This window comes from Gorilla gorilla, chromosome 11 (assembly GCF_029281585.2).
Source record: "Gorilla gorilla gorilla isolate KB3781 chromosome 11, NHGRI_mGorGor1-v2.1_pri, whole genome shotgun sequence".
Lineage (NCBI taxonomy): Eukaryota > Metazoa > Chordata > Mammalia > Primates > Hominidae > Gorilla > Gorilla gorilla.
Window position 1 is genome coordinate 60589878 of NC_073235.2, and position 22990 is coordinate 60612867.

Here is a 22990-nt window from a genome sequence, read left to right on the forward strand (position 1 = left end):
TTGAGCCAGGGCCATGGCCACTGGGGTAGAAAGAAAGTGGTGTGTTCAGCATGGTTGGTGGAGTCCTTAATGGCAGCGCTATTCAAAGTGTTGTCCATAGACCATCAACATCAGGACCAATGAGGAGCTTGCTAGAAATGCAAATTCGGACACACATCAGCAACCCACTGAATCAGAATTTCCAGAAGAAGAGTCCATGAAGTGTCTGGCTGATTATTATGCATGCTACACTTTGAGAAGATAAAATAAAATACAAATAACTTACTCAAGGTTGCACAATTAGGATATATATGGTTGAACTTGTACTGGAACCCAGGCAATCTGAATCCAGAGCCCAGTAGTTTATATTCCACAGCCTCCCATGCAAAGAAATTAGATGACCATTACAGTCAGAACTGAATAGAAATGGCTGTTTTGTAATTTACTGGTTGTTAATCTTGCACAAGTTTCTCAACTTCTGTAAGCCTTGGCTTCTTTGTAAACTAAATTATTAATCTTACCCAGCTAAGAGGGCAGTTATGGGACAAATGAGTTAATGCATTTGTTATATGCAGTTTTCATGCCACTTTCATGCTCAGTGCTATGCTTAGCACATAGTGTGAGCAAATATTAGCCATAATTACTGTTATACTACATTGCTTCTCAACAAATAATTTAACCCTAAAGGAAGGTTTATGTTCAGACTTTCTTTCTTGTGAGCTTTCTCTCAAAATTCTTTTATATCTTCTTTGTGTAATTTTTTTTTCCAGAAAAAGGTTTGTTCACGTTAAAAATCCTTACTTGGATTCGATGGATGAAGACATTCTCTATCACTTGGATTTGGGAACAAAAACACACAACCTACCAGCAATGTTTGGAGATGTAAAGGTAAAAACATTTCTAATTTCAGGAAAAATGATTGAGTTTTCTCTACTAATTTTTCTTCTTACCTTGCCAAAATAATCTATACACCTTTGGCTAGCGAAGTCCCAATAGGAACTGAAGTCACAGTCATTCTCTGAAACAATTTGGAATGTGTATATCATGAACAATCATTTCCACCTCAACAAGACATAAAGGTTCCCAAACTAAATCTAATGCAAACATGTTATTTGGCTACTCTGGCCCCTGGAGATAAATACAATTTTATTGACAATACTGCTGGGTGTTGAGAATTCATTATGTTTTAACAGATTCAGCTCACTATTTAACATCTACATTTATAGCTTAATCTCACTAGTTCTCATTTTATTAACTCATAAAAATAACCCAACAAAACTAACAATATAATATTATTTCACTTCTGGGAAATAACCATATCTAATATTTCATATTAAGAATTTTGTTTCATAAGAAATATTTCATACAAATTATTTATTAAGTACTACCATAAAATTGTACTTCTGCATTATTTATTTTATCTGACATATATTTTAATTACATAAGCAATTTGTGTACATTATTTAAAATACGGAATACAAAAAAGAATATGATTGTTAAAAAACACCCAATAGTCCTACCACCTAAACATAGACATGATCAACTCATTTTTTTCTTTCAATCATTTTTAATGAATAGACTTTAAAATAGTTGTAATTATATAACTGCATTCTGCACTTCATCATTTAGGTTTACATCATTAACATTTCTCCATATTATTACATTCTTTTGAAACATATCATTTATGGGTGTCAAGTGGTGTACCACACATTATAGAGACTATTATTGACTTTTATGTTAAAATATTTTCCATTATAAACAGGAATCAAATGAATATTTTGTAACTAAAGATTTTCTACATTTAGGCCAATTTGCTTAGGGTGATTCACAGAAATGGTCAAAGAGACTGAATTTTTAAACAACTTTTGTTTTCCAAAAGACTGTATCTATTTACAGTTGCACTAATGGAGAATCGCGCTGTTTTCATCTGACTTTTTCATTTCTTTAGCAATTACGAGAACAAAAATAAAAGCGTCACATCTACTATCTCACTAACATCTGCAGATTTAGCTCTTTTGGATGGGTTTAGCAGATATTAACTCTCTCCATAAAACCAGGAAATTAAGCTCAGAGAGGTGGAAGAAGGTTACAGTTACACCATAGAGTGGTAGTGCTGAGACCTGGATCAAGTTCTTCCAAGTCCAATCTCTAGGGTTCTTGCTCATTGCACTAGGAGGACCCTTTGAGTCACAGTAACTCAGGATAGTCCATAATTATTTAATCCTAGCTCTTTCACTTACCCAGTGGGTCAAGAGACAGGTGAGAAAAGGGGAGGAGGAAGAGGTTGGAGGCAGAGGAAAAGGAAGGGAACAAGAAAGTAAGGAAGGAGGGAAGGAAAGAAAAAAAGATGGGAAAATGAGAAGAAATAGATCTATGATGCCTATGATTAGTAGGTGCTGAGTGGCCTTCTCCTGCTCCCTCTCTCCTAGGAAGGAAGGTGTGAGGGCGTGGGTGGGTGTCCTGGCAGTGAGGTGACCTACCCTTTCTTCACTCCTCTCCAGGCTGTGCTCCTTGCCTTTGTGTGGCCTGCCTCTATTTTGTGCTTTGTCTTCTCAATGTAACCTCTTCCCCTGCTGCTGTTTTGGTTTACTTATGCTCCAAGAGTCATTGATCAAGGCGGTCTTTAATACTCAATAACCAGATTGTACCAGAATTCAAATGTTAGATTTGAGGTTCATGACTCTCAATAATATCCCAGGACCCTTGTCTAGGGATGACTCTGATTAATTGAAAGACTTTTCACAATTAATGAACTAAGGCACATAGCTGGTTAATACATTTAAAAGACTTGAGATATATATTTGAGACAGAAAGTGATTTGCTATCTACATATCTTGGGTGTCTGTCTCTCCTCTACCATTTATGGAGTGCTTTCTATATATCAGACTCTGTGTGGCACATGCAAATGGTACATTCAGTCCCCACAGCAACTAAAGTAGTTATTATCTCCACTTTACAGATGAGAAAACCCAGGCTCAAATATATACATAGTGTTATAACACATATATATGTTTGTAATAGGCACAACACAGCTAGTAAGTCAAATAGCTGAGATTAAACCTTAGGTTTCTCCAATAAAAAAAAATGGCTCTTTCTCTGTTCAAACAAAACAAAATAACACAAAAACAAAAACAAAAAAACAAAAGCACTATGTTTTAGTACTTTTTAGTACTCCAAGTATTAGTTTCTGGGAAATTATTGGGACAGAAAGCTTTGTTTGAGAGATAAAAATAAGGGGACTCACATGTATGTATCTCTCTCACGCACGCGCACACACACACATAGTTGTCTCATCTCGGTTATAATCCCAGGAACCAGACCTTCACGTCTGCCTGTCCAGATTTTGTTGAGCACTTATTCTCACACACTGTCTGTCATAACCACTGTCCAGCCTTATACATTCACCACCCACCTGGTTGTGAACCTTCAGTAAATTATCTTTTGGATAAAAAGACATGCTCTGTTTCAAACATGTTTTATCCCGTCAAACAGCAACTCTACTGATTGAGCCATTTTGATGAATAGGAGGCAAAAGCGTGTGTGTGTGTGTGTGTGTGTGTGTGTGTGTGTGTGTGTGTGTGTGTGTGTGTTTGTAAATTGAGGAGCAGGTAACCCAGCTCCAAATGTTCAGAACTGGCCATTTAATCTGAACTAGAATTTTTTCAAGGCAGCGTGTAAAGTCTGATTTATTCTCATAGATGGTTTCCTCAGAAACTTGCCTTCCTCCAGCCATGTTCTCCTCTTTGAATGAGAACATTCTACATTCAATTTCTTGAGTCCCTTAAATCCCAGGGCAGCAGTCCTGGCTAAGAAAAGAGGACATAATCCATCAGTACCTGAAAACTCAGGCTTGTCTTCACAGAGATGATAATCATTATTAATACCATTATCTTCCAAGAAAGGAGAACTCTGGGTGTATAAAGCTGAAACTTCAGACTCCAGCAATCACTCCCATTTCCTTCATATTCTTACCATATTTAAAATTTTTTGCTACTTGCTACTGCAAAATCTCAGTAGCTTAATACAATTTAAGTTTACTTCTCACTCACATTAGGTACAAGGTGGGAGTTCTTGGTTGATGGATGGTTTCCCTACATCTGGTGATTCGAGGACCCAGGCTCCTTCCATAATTGTTACTGTTTCCTTCAAGGCATAAATTGCTGTTTCCCAGTGTGTCAACACCTGTCCAGCAGATGACAGCGACAATACGTAGGGTCACCAGTACATCCTCCTTATAGGATGGGAGATTTCTATGAGCTAGGACTGGAAATGGTACCCATTACTTCTGCTCAAATTCTAGTCACTGGAACTCAGACAAATGACCTTGTCTAACTGGAAAGGAGGCTGAGATGTTAAGTTTAGCTGGGTGCCCAGAAAGAAGAGCAAACTGTTTAGGTGAACAGCTAATCAATCTCTGCCATACTCACTAGAAAGATTCAGACAATTAATACACACGGTGGAAGATCCTTAGAAGTTATCTATTCAAATTTAATGGACATTTATAAAATTCTCCACTCAAACAAAGCAGGATATACATTTCTGGGGAAGGCAGGAAATATTTTGAACTGAGGAAAAATGAAAATACAGCATATTATATCTACAGAATGTGGGTAGAGTGCTGAGAGGAAATTTATAGAATTAAAGGCTAATGTTGGAAAAGAAGAAACATTTTTTATTATACTTTAAGCTCTAGGGTACATGTGCACAACCTGCAGGTTTGTTACATATGTATACATGTGCCATGTTGGTGTGCTGCACCCATTAACTCGTCATTTACATTATGTATATCTCCTAATGCTATCCCTCCCCACTGCCCCCACCCCATGACAGGCCCCGGTGTGTGATGTTCCCCTTCCTGTGTCCAAGTGTTCTCATTGTTCAGTTTCCACCTATGAGTGATAACATGCAGTGTTTAGTTTTTTGTCCTTGTGATAGTTTGCTGAGAATGATGGTTTCCAGCTTCATCCCTGTCCCTACAAAGGACATGAACTCATCCTTTTTATGGCTGCATAGTATTCCATGGTGTATATGTGCCACATTTTCTTAATCCAGTCTGTCATTGATGGACATTTGGGTTGGTTCCAGGTCTTTGCTATTGTGAGTAGTGCCGCAGTGAACATACATGTACGTGTGTCTTTATAACAGCATGATTTATAATCCTTTGAGTATATAGCCAGTAATGGGATGGCTGGGTCAAATGGTATTTCCAGTTCTAGATCCTTGAGGACTCGCCACACTGTCTTCCACAATGGTTGAACTAGTTTACAGTCCCACCAGCAGTGTAAAAGTGTTCCTATTTCTCCACATCCTCTCCAGCATCTGTTGTTTCCTGACTTTTTAATGATTGCCATTCTAACTGGTGTGAGATGGTATCTCATTGTGGTTTTGATTTGCATTTCTCTGATGGCCAGTGATGATGAGCATTTTTTCATGTGTTTTTTGGCTGCATAAATGTCTTCTTTTGAGAAGTGTCTGTTCATATCCTTCGCCCACTTGATAGGGTTGTTTTTTTCTTGTAAATTTGTTGGAGTTCTTTGCAGATTCTGGATATTAGTCCTTTGTCAGATGAGTAGATTGCAAAAATTTTCTCCCATTCTGTAGGTTGCCTGTTCACTCTGATGGTAGTTTCTTTTGCTGTGCAGAAGCTCTTTAGTTTAATTAGATCCCATTTGTCAATTTTGGCTTTTGTTGCCATTGCTTTTAGTGTTTTAGACATGAAGTCCTTGCCCATGGCTATGTCCTGAATGGTATTGCCTAGGTTTTCTTCTAGTGTTTTTATGGTTTTAGGTCTAACATTTAAGTCTTGCCGATTCCCTTTCCATTAGTTCTATGCATTACTGAGAGAGGTGAAGTCTCAAACTATGCTTGTGAGTTTATTAATACTTTATTTCTGACAGTTTTTGCTTTATTTTTTAAGCCCTGTTTTTAGTTTTTATACACTTTGAATGTTATGTCTTCTTGGTAAACTGACTCTTATGGTTATGGAATATCCCTCTTTGGTAATTTTCTTTGCTCTGAAGCCTATTTTGATATTAATATAGTCATTCCAGCATTAGATTAAAGCTTGCATGGTCTATATTTTTCCATTCTTTTACTTTTAATCTGCCTGTATCATTATCATTATAGAGAGCATATAATTGGATCATATGTTTGTTTATTCATTCTGAAAATCTCTGTGTCTTAATTGGGTGCTTAGACACTTTGCATTTAATGTAATTATTGATATGTTTGGATTTAGGTTTACCATTTTATATTTGATTTCTGTGTATTAACCTCTGCTTTCCATTTCTTTATTCCTCTTTCCAGCTTTCTTTTGGGATAGTTGAACATTTTAAAAATATTCCGTTTTTATTTATCTGTTATATTTTGACTATATCTCTTTGTTTTGTTTCAGTTTTGTTTCTCTGCTTGTTTTAGTGGTTGCTCTAAGGATTACAGTAAACATATTTAATGTTTAAAAATCTACTTTTAATCAATGTTGTACGACTTGAAGTGGGACATATAGACCTTACAGGAATATACAGGAATCAAATAAACAAAAGAAGTGCAAACTTATACTCTGAAAACAACAAGCATTATTGAAAGAAATTTTGAAAGCTCTAAGTAAATGGGAAGACATCCTATGCTTATGGATTGCAAGATTTAATATTGTTAAGATAACTATACTACCAAAAATATTCTACAGATTCAATGCAATCCCCATTAAAATTCCAGTTGCCTATTTTGCAGAACTTGACAAGCTTCTAATAAAATCCACATCAAAATGCCTGGAATGCAGGATAGCCAAAATAGTTTTTACAAAGGAGAAAAAAGTTGGAGGACTCGCACTTCCCAACTTCAAAACTTATTACAAAGTTATAATAATAAAGACAGTGTGGTACTAACATATGGATAGACATAAAGATCACTAGAACAGAACCGAGAGACCAGAAATAAACTCTTATCTTTATGTACAACTGATTTTCAACAAGCATGCTAAGACAATTTATTGTGAAAAGAATCATCTCTTCACATGGTGCTGGGACAACTAGATATCCACATGCAAAAGAATAAAGTTAGATCCCTATCTCACACCATATTCAAAAATTAACTCCAAATGGATGAAAGAGCTAAATGTAAGGCTTAATTCTATAAAATGTTAGAAGAAAACACAGACATAAATCTTTGTGACCTTGGATTAGGAAATGATTTCTTATGTAAGATACCAAAACACTAGCAATAAAAATAAATAAATTGAACTCTAAAAAAAAAAGAAGTTATCTATTCAATATCAACATCTAAATATGTCTTTTATAAAATCACTAACTGGTATCCTCTAATCTCTCACTAGAAATTTTAGTAATATGCAATGCATTTTGAATGTATTTATATTCCCTTGTTAACACAGAAAACGCATAAAATGCAATAGACCAGATTAATACAACATGGCATAGTTAAGCCTTTTAAGATACTAGGGATATCTAAAGCTGAGTTTTTTTCTGGCAATCATTAGGCAAAATCCTTAACATATTTTTGTAATGCCTCTGACTCCTTCCCAGTGTGTTTCTAACTTCTTTGATAAAACCAGGACAATTGATCATTTTGTTTGAGACATAAATACAGGAAGTGTCACTTAAGGTCAATGTTGGTTGGTGGTCTTCAGCCATATTTTACTTCTCATTAAAGCAGCCAGACCGAAAATTGTGTCCAGAGGTGGTGTTTAGTGAGTCTGGTTTAGGAGTAAGGAAGGCTTTAAGAACCAAGCTGCTTCTGTCTGTGCATATGATCTTTATGTCTCCAGAAATATTCAGAAATTCCTGTCGATTACAGCAATATCTACAGTTCAAAGGAGAATTCAAACCACAAGCTATTCTAACATCTGTTTTGGTTTTATGGTCAATCTGAATAGTTGTAATTTACATTCACTGGCACCACACAATGAGATTATTTTCAAACTACTGTACTGTGTTAAAAAATTTCCTTGGACTTAGATCGTGAGCCAAGTCTTAACTATCCATACCAACAAAGAAGAAAATTCTAAGAATTATCAATAACAAGTTTAAAACTCACCTGAAACCATGGTCTTAACCTCTTTGCTACCAGTCTTTATGGCTGACTTCTATTGCAGTTCATTACTAGCTTAAGGCTTCATCAGAGAAACTCATAAGAAGGCAGAGAAAAGACAATATTAAGGGTAGAAGAGAAGCAGAGGGCGTGGATACAGGGTTAATTACACCCCTAATTGAGAAAGAGTGTAGCTCAGGAATTATTGCTAAATGGAAACAGGATGCATCATGTACTCAGACCACCCAATAGTTAGAGTAAATCATTTGTGAATGGGGCCACCTATTCTATAACCTCAGTTAGGTATTTCGTTAGACAGATATTCTTTATCCCTGTGATGGACCTTGTCAGCCCTCCCAGTCCTCTGTCCAATGCTGCCTACATCAGCCAGATACCACCAACTGCCTTTTCCTCACTACAGGACTCAAACCATCTTCATGTGTACTAAATTCTGCAATATAGGAAAAGTAACAAGCTCAGAAGCAGGAATAGAAAATTGCTACATGATATAAAAAATAATGGTTACCATTTGCACATCACTGAGAACGTGTCTGGACTTGTGCAATGTCCTTTGCCATATGCAATCTCACGTTCTTCTTTCAAAACTCTCTGAGAGGTACTGCGTTTTTCCTATTTTGGAGATGTTCTGAGGCACATCGATTATTTGTGTGACACTGAGCAAGTTTCTTACTCACTGATGGGGTTGGAGTTCAAAGCCAGGTTTACCTAACCTCAAAGGGCAGACCCTCCACTATGTTGTCTTCTCTCTCTTTGCATTTTCCTCACCACTTACTTCAGAATCCGGGAGGACTTGACTCTTGCCACCTTGCTGTGGCCTGTGCTTCCTCCTGGGTGTGAGTCTGCTACTGCTCACCCTCTTGTTGCTGACCCGTAGTGCTTCTCTGCTCCTCTCCCTGGCGTCCACCTCTCCCATTCCTGGTACCTGGGGCTAGTGTACCCCTAAACAGACTGTTGTATGAGTAACTGCCAGACAATTGTATTACCATCTTCTATTAGACACCGTTGACTGCAACACCTATCCTAATTTCAGAGAAGGTAAAATGTGAATAAAACAAAAACAAAAACAAATCACTGGAATTGATGAAATGCCACAGGGAGATCCCACATTTACAATAATAAGGCTTGTTCCATGAGAATTTCTTCTGAATAAGAAATTTAAAAGTCTTGACATGATTCCTTTAAAATTTTAAGTTCACATACTCCATTTCACAATACAAATTTATGATGGGGGATGGGGAATCAGAAAACATACCTAAAACTGGTAGTTCTCCTTTTGCTCTTACATCACTCACGTGCCGTGGCCTCAGAACTTACATCCTAAGCATATGTCATGGTAATGCTCAACAATAGGCTGTCTATGTCAATTTAAGATGCTGGTTGGTGTTCACTATAAACAAAAACACGAGGAAACACCTCCTTGAATAATATCAACATTTATTTTGATTTTGTGATTTTCTTTACAAATTTAGTGCAAAAAACTTTGCATCTGTTGCTTTATTTACAGGTTGATGATGCAAATTAGCTAATTCATGGAACATAAACCATGACATCTACACGTGTTCTTAAGTAAATTAACTAAAAAGTAAAATAAAAACATTAGAGTTGAAACTGACCCGTGGTTCTTATCCCAGTTACTATGGCAGGCCCTTGTTTATTTTTATTAACAGTTTGTCTGTGTCGGTGGGAGCCCCAACAGAATGAAAGCATTTGCACTGTTTATGCACAAGGAGCTCGGGTTGGAGGAAGCTGAAGAAGACATAAAAGACATCTGTGCTGGGACAGACAGATACTGTATGTACAAAACCGGGCCTGTGCTCGCCATCAGTGTAAGTATACATGGTTGCATTTCAGCTAGTCATTGCAGGCTAGAGAAAAAAGTGGGAACTTTTACATGTAGGAGTTCTTTTTCCCTCCGGCTTTGCATTCTTACACAATCAAACAAGGTGTCCAGGTATGAGTTCATTATTGGAAAAAGTCCCCAGGGCAGAACACAGCATGCAGCATCATTTTTGTTTATTAGTTACCACTTAGGTATTCAGATTAGGGGGAAAATACTCAAAGCACCCCTCCTTTCTCTTTACTTTGTAACTGGTTAACACCCCTCACCCCCGCCACTGCAATTTTCCTTCTTCTATGCCTTACCTAGCTTTGGGAATGTTGAGCTTTTAGTACACAGAGGCTAATTTTCAGGACTGCTAAAGTGCTGCTGTTTAACACCATAATAAGCTCGCTGAAAAGCTGCTAATGCATTTCTACTGAGCTCTTGTAAATTACTCTCCTGCATTTAGAACATGTGAACAGTTATGGAAGCACACAGTGTCCTAAGACAAAATGAAAGGCGAATGATTTGCAGTTTTAGGGAAGATGCAGACCATTTCCCCCTTGGACTCAGCTGGGCACACACTGATGAGGGCGTATGTGCATAGGCATCCCATTTGCCTTCCCATGTTTGTCTCTCTGCACAGGGCTGTATTCTGAAGCAATAACTCTGAAGCCATCACATTTCTGGGCACTGCAACCCTCAAGAGAGGCACAGGCAGGCATGCCAGGGGACAGGGGAAGAATCTCCTGCACAGGGTGGCAATTCTAAGGAACTAAGCTGTAAGTGGCTCCTACCATAGGGAATAGGCATCATCCATTGATTGCCCTACAGTGTGGACAATCATTGATGAAAACCTGCGGTAAAGAAGGGAAAATTATGCAACACCAATAAGGCCACTAAATTGATCTCCTCTCTGGGCCAAAAGTGCCTGAAACCTGCTCAAATGGGAGAGTCCATTCAGTTATTCACTTGTGCATTCAATAAACCATTACAGAATATCTACATTAGAAGGAAGCTGAATATCCACTGATCTTGGCAAATTTTTTCTTACCAACATTTACTGGACCTTTAGACTATAACTGTTTTTTGTATAGTAAATGGAGAAGGACAAAAAAGTAAGTTTCTTGAAAATGTGACACTACCATAAATAAGCAGTAAAACTTCACAGTAAGAAATGAAAACAGCAATAGACTGATCCTGTCCTGTCTGGGAAAAAGACCTGAAATATGTGTGATGCCAAGGTTACCAATTAGAAATGGGCCTTACTAGGCAGGCAGGGGATTGGCAAATGAGATTCCTTCTTTGAAAATTCTTCCTCTCCAGTAGTGGTTGAATGGGGTGTGTGTGTGTGAAAGAGAGCACAAGTCCATTTGTCATTTTATCAATGCGTAACATAATAAGTGACAATCATTAACTTACTAAATGTCTGAACTAGAAGGAATCTAATAGATCAAATAATAGTTCATCTTCTTAATTTGCAGGTAAGAAAAAATAATACTTACAGCATTTATTCATTAGTCACAGAGCCAGTTCCGAAGTCCCAAACTTGTTAATCTTGGATATACAAATCAATACAAGTTCGATGCCTGGCTCCAGGATGCTTACTAAACATTTGAAAGTCAGGGCATATGCAATGGGAACCAGAAAGGGGAACGCAGAGGTTTGAAGTTTCCATAGCTCAACATTCTTGATAGAAGGAGGAAGCTCAGGTGGAAACATCATGGTCACGGCCAATGGTTTTCCAAAGTCTTTGTGTCCAAAAGTAGGACACATTGAAGAGCACATTTGACTCTCTGCTGTTATGTCAGGAATGAAGTTACTACCAGTTTTGAACTCAGTTCCAGTTTCTGCAAATTACAGAATGGAGGATGTTTCTGGAGAGTTATTAGGACATTGTGTAGCCACCAGGAGTTGCTAAATCCTGTAGCCTGTGTTGATCCCTTTTCTGGTAACATTGATTCCACTGTCCTGAATACTGAAAAAAACAGGGCTATGGTCATGATCTATAGTAATTTAAACTCACTTCGATGTTCAGTATAAGTTTAAAATTGTTAAGTGGGGAATCTAACCCATGTTTCTACTCTAGTACCTTTCAGAGCACACAAAATTAACAGCAAATGAAATGGATTCACTATTTCATTTAGTATGGTTGAAAAAGACTGATGATTTGGCAACCAAAATTATATTTCCTCAAAATCAAGTCAATCATGCAAAAAGCTCTTTTTCAAAGGCTCATCATGAAGAGCCCAGTGGGAAGATGGGAAATGGCACCGCCCTGACACACCTGTATACCACACCATCCCTGCCTTCTGCTCTTGCTGATGAGGGCTGAAGTCAACAGAACTGGCAGTGAGATGCCTCCCTCTGATCTTCACAGATGGACACATCTGTCAGCATGTCATGTAGGCGCCAATTAGGAAGGACTTACATTTTCCTCAGCATTGGCAAAGTCTTAATGACTATGTAAATGTATCTGAGGCCTGTTAACTTGTAATGATGGAAGAAAATATGTCCTGTTCATGTATCACTTTGCAAGATGTATGATGACTTTCTCTTTCTCTCAATAGCACGGCATGGGCATCCCCTCCATTTCTACTATGCTTCATGAACTCATCAAATTACCCCGCCATGCACGGTGCTGCGATGTCACCATTATTAGAATTGGTACATCAGGGGGAATAGGTGAGACGGATTGATTTCTACTATTAGAACTGAGTGATCCTTACATACATGGTAGCTGCCAAAATATACCATCCTATTCAGAGCCCAGCAAAAGCCCAGATGGGCTAAAAAGTGTTAGAAGGCTGGACCTGAGGAAATTTAAGGAAATCTGCCCACATTGCCTTTTTCTTTTATTCCTTTTTTCTTTATGGAAACCCACAGGGAGAGATCTCACTGCCTATTGCAGGATAGTCTTAGGTGTTTATAAAGGGAAGAGTAGAAAAATTGTTAGAAGATATGTTTTGAGGGTAGGGGTAAATTTCAAGTCTTAGGAGTTTGTTAAAGTGACAGAAATAAGTGTGTTCAAGTAAAAAAAAATCATAAAAATGTCCCAGTTTTATCAGCTAAGTGAGCAAACTGCAAAGCTCTTAGAAAAACATTGCTTTTTGCTCGCATCAGTTACTACGTCACCTCTATTGGCTGTATCTTTTCCTCATCAGTACACTAGAAAGAAACCAGGCCAGGCTTTCAGGGAAGGCTTAAGTGATGCTTCCTATAGTTTTCACAGAGCCTCCCAACCTCCCTTCTTCTTAGGCCTATCAGGCAGCTGTATAGAAGCCTTGGTTTCGCTTCCAGAATGTGTTATGATGAAGTTTTGAAAACTTTCAGCTTTTTCTTAAGGAGCACATCTTGTCAGGGTATGATTTTACCATGTCACCAAAGTGCAAATACAGACTGCACATGGCAAATGGAGAAGTTTGGTTGACAGGGTGATAGAACTGAATGGGCATTATAAAAAGGGCTGAGATTTGGGAAGAGAAATGGTGGTAGAATTAGACATTTATGGAGCAAAAAGGGATGTCAGAAATCCTCACACAAGTAGGTGGAAAAGTAGTGTGTTCAACATCACAAAGCCACCATGGCTGAGCCATGCTTCACTAGAAATCAGACATGTTGGAAAAGATGATGGCTTTCCACAGCCGTAGTCCAGGAATAAAGTCCAGCCAAGGCCCTTACATCTGGGAGAAAGTAGGACCTTTGTGGATGTTCATCCATAGAGAGAAGTAGAGTGCTAGCAATAAGTGTCAGATCAGGCATCCTTCTAGATTGTAGTTTATCCAACAATACCCCAAATAATCAGTAGTAGGGAACTACTCATTTGGGCATGAATTTCAGATAACATAGCTATTAAAGTTGCTCATAATTCTTGGGTTGTGGGTTACAAGGATCTGCCTTCATAGCCAACATTCATGCATTGTAAAGTCCTGACTGCTACAGTTACCACTTGATATTAACGAACACCAGCATGGGCAAGGTGCTCCGATGACCATCCAGCTCTTGATTAGGGTCTTTTATTTCATGGCAACATGATACATACAGCACACAATGAAGGCCCATGGATGGTGGCAAATTAACCCACTGTGCTGGTGTGGACACCTTCATTTTGAAGTTTTATCCTCATTAAGAACTCTTAGCTTATCAAAAAGATGTATTTGCTTATTTTCTTTTAAGCAGTATTGCATTTGGAGATGAAAGATGTACACAGTATTGTCGCTCACATGATCCCTTCCTACATGAGCCAACACACCTTAATAAGCATAAACTACTCAGTTAAATAGTATGTTGACCTTTGAGAAACCTTAACCATGACATAATACACTAACATATTTAAATATTAGGATGGCATATAAATAACATTTTTATGTATACATTTTCAACTTCCCTCTCAATCACTTTCTTAGGACATTGTGAACAATTCAAGGAGCCACTTACTTGGATTGTTTAAAAACTGTCTGGCCAGGCATGGTGGCTCACATTTATAATCCCAGTACTTTGGGAGGCTGAGGCAGTGGATCACTTGAGGCCAGGAGTTTGAGACCAGCCTGGCCAATGTGGTGAAACCCCATCTCTACTAAAAATACAAAAAATTAGTTAGGTGTGGGCGTATGTGCCTGTAGTCCTAGCTATTCTGGAGGCTGAGGCAGAAGAATTGCTTGAACCCTGGAGGCAGAGACTGCAGTGAGCTGAGATCACCCCACTACATTACAGCCTGGGTGACAGAGCAAGACCCCATCTCAAAAAAAAAATAAAAATAAAAATAAATTAAAAAAAAATATTTCACCCAACAAGGCTCTACTATCAGTGGCCACCTTGGGTCTCTAGTTGGATCTTCTAAAGCATTTTGTAATTAAGTCTACTTTGATCAATATCAAAATTTATGCCACCCTGAAGGATAAGTCTGTACTCTATAGCAACGATTGTCAAGCTTTTTCTGTAAAGGACAAGATAGTAAATATTTTAGGATTTGCTGACTGTGTGATTTCTATTGCAACTTCTCTACTCTGCCTCTAGAGCTTGAAAGCAGCTATAGACAATATGTAAATAAATGGGTGTGGCTGTGTGACTAATAAAACTTTATTTACAAAGACAGGATTTGGTTTATGAACCATAGGCTTGCAGAGCTATAATCTATGGCATCTTTGTGAAAACATTCACTCATTTGACAAATTTTTATTGAGTACCTATAATGTGGCAGGCACAGAGCTAGACCAGAAGAGAGCAGTGAACAGACATAGTTCTTGACTTTATAGAGTTTATGTTCTATCAGAGAAAAAGATAAACAAATGGGTAATTATAAAAAGTGTCAGGACAGAGAGAGTCTAGGGCATTTATGAAGATATATCTTCTTATTCAGGCTCTAAATAGAAACCAGACTGGGTCAAAAGCTGGGTCAAAAATGGGCCTGGGGAAATTTAGTGTAACCTATCTGTGTTGCCTTTTAATTTTTTCATTTGTTTGCTTCCCTTCTGTGGATTCAGACCTTTTTCAGGAAGTAAATTAAGCTGACACCTGAAGAGTGACTTGGTGTGTGATGAAAAGGTTGGGGGAGGAGGAGAGGGCATGGCAGGCAGGGAGACTAACAGTTGGCAGAAAATAGTTTCTTAAGTAAGCCCAAGTCCCTTGAGCAACCCAGACTTTGTAGCCATGGAAGGTCAGCCAAGAGGCCTGATTTACATGAAGTCGGCGAGAGAACAAATGTGACAAGAATCAGAAGAAAAAGAGGATAGAGATGCAAAGAAATTACAGTAATCAAGAAGTCGCAGAGAAGATTAAATATTAAGAAGTCACATCACTTTATGAAAGCTACTTGCTGGCAGGCTTATTTAGTTTTTTCCTGACCTAATTTATTCAAATTTGAGCCCAAAGTCTGGCACTAATTTGCATGTCCAAGAGTCATGTTTGTCTTGAAATCTAAACCCCATCACATTGTAAATGTGTATTTGAAAAGACAACAAATGTAAATGCCTCTTCTGAATGTTATTTAATTGCATTTGGAAAAGAAAATAATTTTAAAGTTGAAAACAGGGAGACTCATTAGCAGCTAGTATTAATGCTAGAATAAGTTACATACTATGTGTCAAAAGTAAACTCTAAACGATATTCTTCTGTAATCATTTATTCCCACATTGCAGGGATTGCACCAGGGACTGTTGTAATAATGGATATAGCTGTAGACTCCTTCTTTAAGCCCCGGTTTGAACAGGTCATTTTGGACAACATCGTCACCCGAAGTACTGAACTTGACAAGGAACTGTCTGAAGAACTGTTCAACTGTAGCAAAGGAATCCCCAACTTCCCAACCCTCATTGGACATACAATGTGTACCTATGATTTTTATGAAGGTGAGAACAATTTATAAACTGTGAAGGAAACAGAAAAATGCCAGCAATTCTTTGTTATTCAAACCCACAATTTATATTAACAACTCTACTTTAGAAAATTAATATTTGTGGATTAAAAAGGAAATGAAACAGCCTTTTTTACTTACTAAAGCATAGAAACACAAGGACATAATGAGCAGCAGAATGAATTTATATTGAGGGTGGATTTAATCCTCCAAGAACACATTGAACACTAAAATGCAATTAGTGATGTTCACAGAATCTTATCTCTGTTTATGCCTTTAACTTAAATTAGCAGCTCTAAGAGAAGGGAAGTATGCTGATTCTATGTTTCTGCCATTCATCTGTACCTCAAAAGTGATCCTGTCCCCCGGAAAGACTGGTCCAGAAAATGGGGAGAAATGCTTGGGGAGGGGGTACAAATCCCATGGGATGGCATGATCTCAGAGTGGGGTTTTTATCTCTCAGCCATGAGTAAGGGGTCCCCAAACCAAGTTTAGAGACAAATTGAAGGTGACTGCTATGTAGCAGCACTTGCTACTAGGGATGAAGGGCCAAGGGGAAGAAACCTTCAAAGACAGACCCCCGATTCTTTCTCGTCCCAGAAGAAAGAATCTACACAGTATTGGTACCATGCCTTGAAGGGCATTCTGAAAATCTGGCAGTAGTTTTATTCTTTTCAAAATCCATACTATTTCATTATAAATTACTTTTATTTTCCCTTTAGCTCAAACTTAAGATATATTGATTTTAAAAAATTATGTTTGGAGATAGGTCATATTATCTATACATTTTACTTCCGGTTAGTAAAGGTGGTTTCACCACATATTTGTTGTAAAATAGAAGGGCTGTTGGGGTCCAATAGGGTTGGGACCCTCTGTTCAAGGCCACTGACTCATAGTCCATCTCGAGGGTCACTCACTGATATGTTAAAGCAGAATTTGCAAATGGAAGCTTGTTAAAGTCAATGTTTCCTTTGGCCTGCACAGTATTTTTTAAAATGTGAATTATTTTGCCAACATTTACAATATCTGGAGATTTTATATTAACATCCACATTTCTGGCTTTTTGAAATAACTAGCATTTAAAAATGTATACTAATATATGCATGGCAGCCTTGGCAAGCCCTGACCCACATCTGGGGCTACATTTGCTGAAGGTGAGGTGAAGCTGCTCCCCTCAGACCAGACACTCGCGTCGACATTACCTGCTTGGCTTCTGCGATGTCTGTGTTTGAATCAGCTTACATAGAGGTGTTGGCACGCAGCTCTAATGAGAAGAGAGGGAACAAGGGGAAGCAGACTGCCAGGGGTGAAAGTAGCGTGAAAGAGATAGAGGAAAGGGAGAAAAAGAGAGGAAAGAGCACCAAAAAGGGGATTGTGAAAATAATGGATGGCAACAGAGTGCTATTAGCCCACTTGCTTGAATCCAGTGAGGAGGCATTAGGAGGTCTATTTCTGGGTGTGCATAGGGTACGGAAGGAGTATTGACATCAAGGTTTCCTTTCCGTGCTTCTGTCCGCACTGGTAGATACAGCTGAAATTCAGTGATGAATGAACACTGGGAGCAGCCTGGAAAGGAAAATGTGATCACAAGGGGTGGCGTGCAGCCTGAGAGGTGTGCGGAAAGGGGGAAGGTGGACAATGTCGCAAAGGCATATGGAGAGGCGCAATGTCCAAACACTGTCCTGATCCTCAAGTAGCTTAGCATCATCGAAACCTCTTTTTTTTTCTCCCAGCACCCATCCCTGGGCCATTCCCTAGTCATTGGAGCAACCTGAGATTTTCCTCAAAGGGCAGCTCTCACAGCAACCCCCCGCTTCCTGATTTCCCTGGGCACAGTGCTGGCTGCTGCAGCCACTCAACAGTTACTGACCCCAGAACTGAGGCCCTCAGCCATGAAGGCTCCTTCCTACGTATGAGACTCCTCAGCCAGGGACAGCGTCGCTCCACGGTCCTCTGGTAGGAAGAGTCACACTGCTCAGTTTATCCTACATGGGGAGCACGCTGTAGAGTTAGACAGCTGCAGCGTGCTCCAGCCAACAGCAAGCCCCCTATGAGGCCACTGTCAGTGGGGTGGGACATCAAGTCACTAAACGTTCTCCCCTCCCTTTCAGGCCAAGGCCGACTAGATGGAGCACTGTGCTCCTTTTCCAGAGAAAAAAAGTTAGACTACTTGAAGAGAGCATATAAAGCTGGTGTCAGGAATATTGATATGGAATCTACAGTGTTTGCAGCTATGTGTGGACTCTGTGGTCTAAAAGGTAAGCTTTTCGTGAATGCTTAGGGTCAAATTCTCCTCTTTCATGAAGCTACTTTTACACCTTAGGAGAAGAAAAAGAGGTCCAGCTATATATTACGTTAGGCTGAAGGCATGACTTATAATTGTATATCATATACATTATCTCATAATATCTTGTGAGTGGCCAGGACATTATTCTTATTATGCAAATAAGGAAACTAAACCTCAGGGTTCAACAGCTGATTGGTGACATGTTCAGCACTTGACAGCAAGTTCGGTTTCCTTCATCCTGGTGGTGGCTAGTAGTTTCTATTACAATTGAATTTATTGAGACAAGATACAAACAAAATATTCCTAAAATAGTCCATCAATCATAATTTTAAAGAGCATGGTCAGGGAAGGATGGGAGGAGAATGTGCCGCTTGGATATCTGGGGGAAGAGCATTCTGTTCACTGCAAATCCAAGGCCACAGACAGGAGCGTTCAAGGAGAATTGGAGGAACGGGGAAGAGATCAGGAGGGGAGAGGCAGTGGTGGAGAATGGAAGGAGAGAGAGAAGATGTACAGGTTGTGTAGGACACTGTGAGAACAATGACTTTCACTCTGGGTGAAATGAGAAGCCACTGGAGAGCTCTGAACAGAGAGGTGGCTGGATCTGACCTGTGTGTTAACAGAATCACGGTGGCTGCTGAGCTGGGAAGACCCGAATGGGGTCAAGGGCAGAAGCAGGGAGAAGAACGAGAAGGCGAATGCAGTAGTCTAGTGAGAGTTGATGGACAAAGTGATAGCAGCGCAGGTAGTGAGAAGTAGTCAGATTGTAGAAACATTTTGAAGACAAACCCAACAACATTTGCTGACAACTTGATGTAAATTTGGCGAGAAAGGCAGGAGTTAAAAATGACTCCCATGTTTATGGTCTAAACTACTGGAAGCATGAGGTTGTCATAACGGGACAGAGGAAACTGGGGTGAAGACATTAGGGTAGTAGACATCAAAATGGAGGCCAAGCAAGCAGGTGAATTTATGAATCTGGAGTTTAGGTGGGTCGTTTGCACTGGAGACATAAAATTCTAAGTTGAAAGCATATAGATGGCATTTAAAGCTATGCAATGGGTAAGATAACAAACAATGAGTCTAGGCACAGATGACAAGAGGTCCTTGCTTAAACGTTAAAAGTTAATTGAGATGGGAGAGACTAAGGAGGAGTGGCCCATGAAGTTGGCAGTACACCAGGGAAGTGTGGCATCCTGATACGCAGAGAGGAAGGCTTCAAAGAAGTAAAGAATTACAGCACAATAAAGCTTCATTTTTATAAGTGGAATTTGACTTGCAGTACTTGTCCTTATAGTCAATGAATTTTAATCTACACATTACAAACAGAATATATGTGGTCATATTTCTAAGAATGCATTTTACAAAAAAGCTGTAGTTCTAAGGAGATTAATTATCGAACCACTATCCTTAACTACTTGCATCTGTCAGAATATATGTACGTGTAAATTATTGGTAAAAACGTGGGAAGAACACGAATGCATTTTTGTACTCTTTTTTTTTTTTTTTTGAGACAGAGTCTCCCTCTGTTGCCCAGGCTGAGTGTAGTGGCGCAATCTCGGCTCACTATAATCTTTGCTTTGCCTCCTGGGTTCAAGCGATTCTCTTGCCTCAGCCTCCCAAATAGCTGGAATTACAAGCTTGTGCCACCATGCCCGGCTAACTTTTGTATTTTCGGTAGAGATGGGGTTTCACCATGTTGGCCAGACTGGTCTTGAACTCCTGACATCAAGTGATCCACTTGCCTCGGCCTCCCAAAGTGCTAGGATTACAGGAGTGAGCCACCACGCCCAGCCCATCTTTGTATTCTTTTGAAGGTCATTGCTAATATCCTCTTTTAGAGAACAAGAACATCTGCTTTTCTCTCTACAAGTTAGTGACAGTGGGAAAGCAGCACCCCACACAGCCTGCAGGGACACCTGGATTCAGATGTTTCTGCTCCAGGAAATGCCTCCTCACATTTCTTTATTACATAAACAAGTGATCACTTGAGTCATGTCTCCACCTAATGTGTAACATAATTTGTTAACCACTTTATTAATAGTTAAACATAAAATGCCGAGTTATCAACATGTTGCCTTCATGAAAACTGGGTGATGACCAGCAGTTCTTTCTTAAGAGGCACCAACTGGCAGCCAAGAAGAGTTCTAGGCTTGTGGACCCTGGACTCTGAGTCTTTCTTTCTCTGTTTAGGATGTTGCAGAAACCTAAGTGAAGTTATTCTAAGAGCCCTTCTGTCCTTGCTGCAAATCTTTGTGACCTTGCTCTCTCTGCTACCTGCAGGTTTCCCTCCTGGATGCTTTCTTCTCTACATTTCTGTAGTTACTGCCCTCCACTGCATTTTCTTTCTTATGCTGCTGCTGGACCTGCTGGTAGCTGATTTCCGCCTGCAAATAGCTCTCCCCCAGGCCACTGCTGCAGCCTTTCATGGAGTAGACCCCTTCTAGGCTGCCAACATTCACACTAAAAGTTGCATCTGCAGCTCTGTAGTTCTTGGGAGTATTTCTATCTGAATGTCTTCATGGTGCCAGGGGCTCTTTATCTCCCTCAGATACTACTGTTCTAAAAGGTGGATTCCTGGTATGCTGCCCCCTGGAAGATCAGCCACCAAGTATAGAGACCGAAAACCCCATGGATAGGATGCTATCATATTCTCTTCTTTCATTACTACTTCATAACATCCTGCTCCCATAACACTGAAGCTTGGAAGCTGGCATCTGGCACCTTTTGATTTTAACCCATTTATAACGCACTTTGTGTGAGCCAGAAAAGCTTGCTTGGGGAAGGGCTGAGAATGCATTCATGGACAGCTGCTGAAACAGAGGAAGTTAGAGAGGACATCTGATGGTAAGCAATATGGAAAAAAAGATTTCACCTGGCACCAAGAGCCCAGGGCCCATGGGCATGTCTCCCTAACCCCCTCCCTGCCACTGTTAGTTATGGCCCACCCTATCCTATCTCTCCAGACAGCCTTCTGACACCTCTTCTGTTCGTTTAGTACTACCAGATGACTGGATAACCAATCGGAATTCATACTAAGGTGATGGCTTATAAATAACAAATACTTACATAAACAAAGGTCTTCTAGAGAACCATTGCACTAACTTAGATGAATTACTCACTGAGTTTGGACCGTCGCAGAAACAGATCTTTCTAGATCTACTTAGCACAAGGAGGCCTTGGGTCCACGTGGATTACCACTTATTATCTTTGCAGTTAGTATTACACATCTCACCCTAAATCTCACCTCCTCAAAAAAGTCTTGCATGACTACCTACACTCACTCACTCACAATGGTGTCATTCTATTTCATTTATCTGCATCACATTTACCACTACTGACTATATTTCCAGTCTGTTTATATGTTAACTTATCTATTATTTCATGCATATTAGTGCATAAAGGCATATATTGATTATTTCTCTCCATTAGAATATAAGTGCCGTAAGAACAGGGACCTTGTTTGTCATTGCTGTATCCCCAGTACTTAGAATAATGCCTGCCATATGGGCTTTCAATATTTACTGAATGAGTGAGTGAATGAAAAAAAAAAGGGCCACTAGACTCCTTTTGACCATGGAAAATGGCCACTGCAAACTTTAACCTTTATTCCCCAGCCATATAAGTGGCTTAGAATTGTCTAAAGGACTTAGGAGTATCTCCTAACTGTCCACAAAGGGGGAAATAAAGCCTTCAAGTCAAGCCTCCCTTTGCTCTAAGGTGTATACAAATATTTATTTTGCTAGATCTACAACCTCTGGGTCTGTCAACATTTGATAGGTGGACAAACTACCTATAATAAGGCCACTGACGCCCAGAAGTCACTGTTGCTATCCTGATCTCATTATCTTAGAAAAGAGAGTTGGGAATTCAATGCTGTTTTAACAAAGATTCAGGTGAAGGGAAATAGTGGAATTCACCCAATTATTCCAAAGCTAAATTTTCAGCATAATGTAAACCTGTTCAATGGAAGCACTGTGCAATGCTCAATAAATGCATTCTCCTATCACTTTATAATATGCACATATCTGTGTCTCTCTTAAAGCAAAATCTACTTTAATTAAGCCCCAAACATTCTGATGAAAGATGATAATCCTCTTGTACTGTGAACTTGTGGTAAGTATGTTTAACTTGTATTCATGTTTTAAAGACAGTGCTGCCTTTTGACACAGGCTTGCATGACAATATACGAAGCCTAATATTTGTCTAAGCTTATGTTCTGCTTAAATCCTCTTCTATGTCTAGTTGTTTGCAGCACTCACAGTGGCTTTTCTTTAAAGAATTCAGTGTTATTTCCTCAGACAGACACTGGTAACTTAGGGAAATATTTAGTCTTTATAATATTACCTTAGTACAGTTCAATGAGAGGGAGCAGAATCTTGACTTTAATTCCATGTTTATATTCTTCTGCTGTTCCCAACAATGAAGGATATTGGACTCTGAGAACTGCATGAGGATCATTGATAAAGGTAAAAAGATACCACAAGGA

At 39.2% G+C, this 22990-nt stretch overlaps 1 protein-coding gene across 4 annotated transcripts in view; it reads left to right on the forward strand.

Moving 5' to 3' along the window:
- The window catches only part of UPP2 (uridine phosphorylase 2), a 261689-nt gene that overhangs the window by 231133 nt on the left and 7566 nt on the right, over positions 1 to 22990 (forward strand). For 2 of the 4 annotated variants that reach the window (XR_010129585.1, XR_010129586.1), the window contains exons 3-9: positions 750 to 867; positions 9711 to 9869; positions 12433 to 12547; positions 16000 to 16209; positions 18326 to 18472; positions 20785 to 21348; positions 22547 to 22617. Coding sequence is in view for 2 of the 4 variants with exons in the window: in XM_063694855.1 (XP_063550925.1) it covers positions 750 to 867; positions 9711 to 9869; positions 12433 to 12547; positions 16000 to 16209; positions 18326 to 18472; positions 22547 to 22581 (784 nt within the window). In the remaining 2 variants the exon portion in view is untranslated. The remainder of the gene's footprint in view (positions 1 to 749; positions 868 to 9710; positions 9870 to 12432; positions 12548 to 15999; positions 16210 to 18325; positions 18473 to 20784; positions 21349 to 22546; positions 22618 to 22990) is intronic. The other 2 variants (XM_063694855.1, XM_004032675.5) reach the window with 2 other exon arrangements.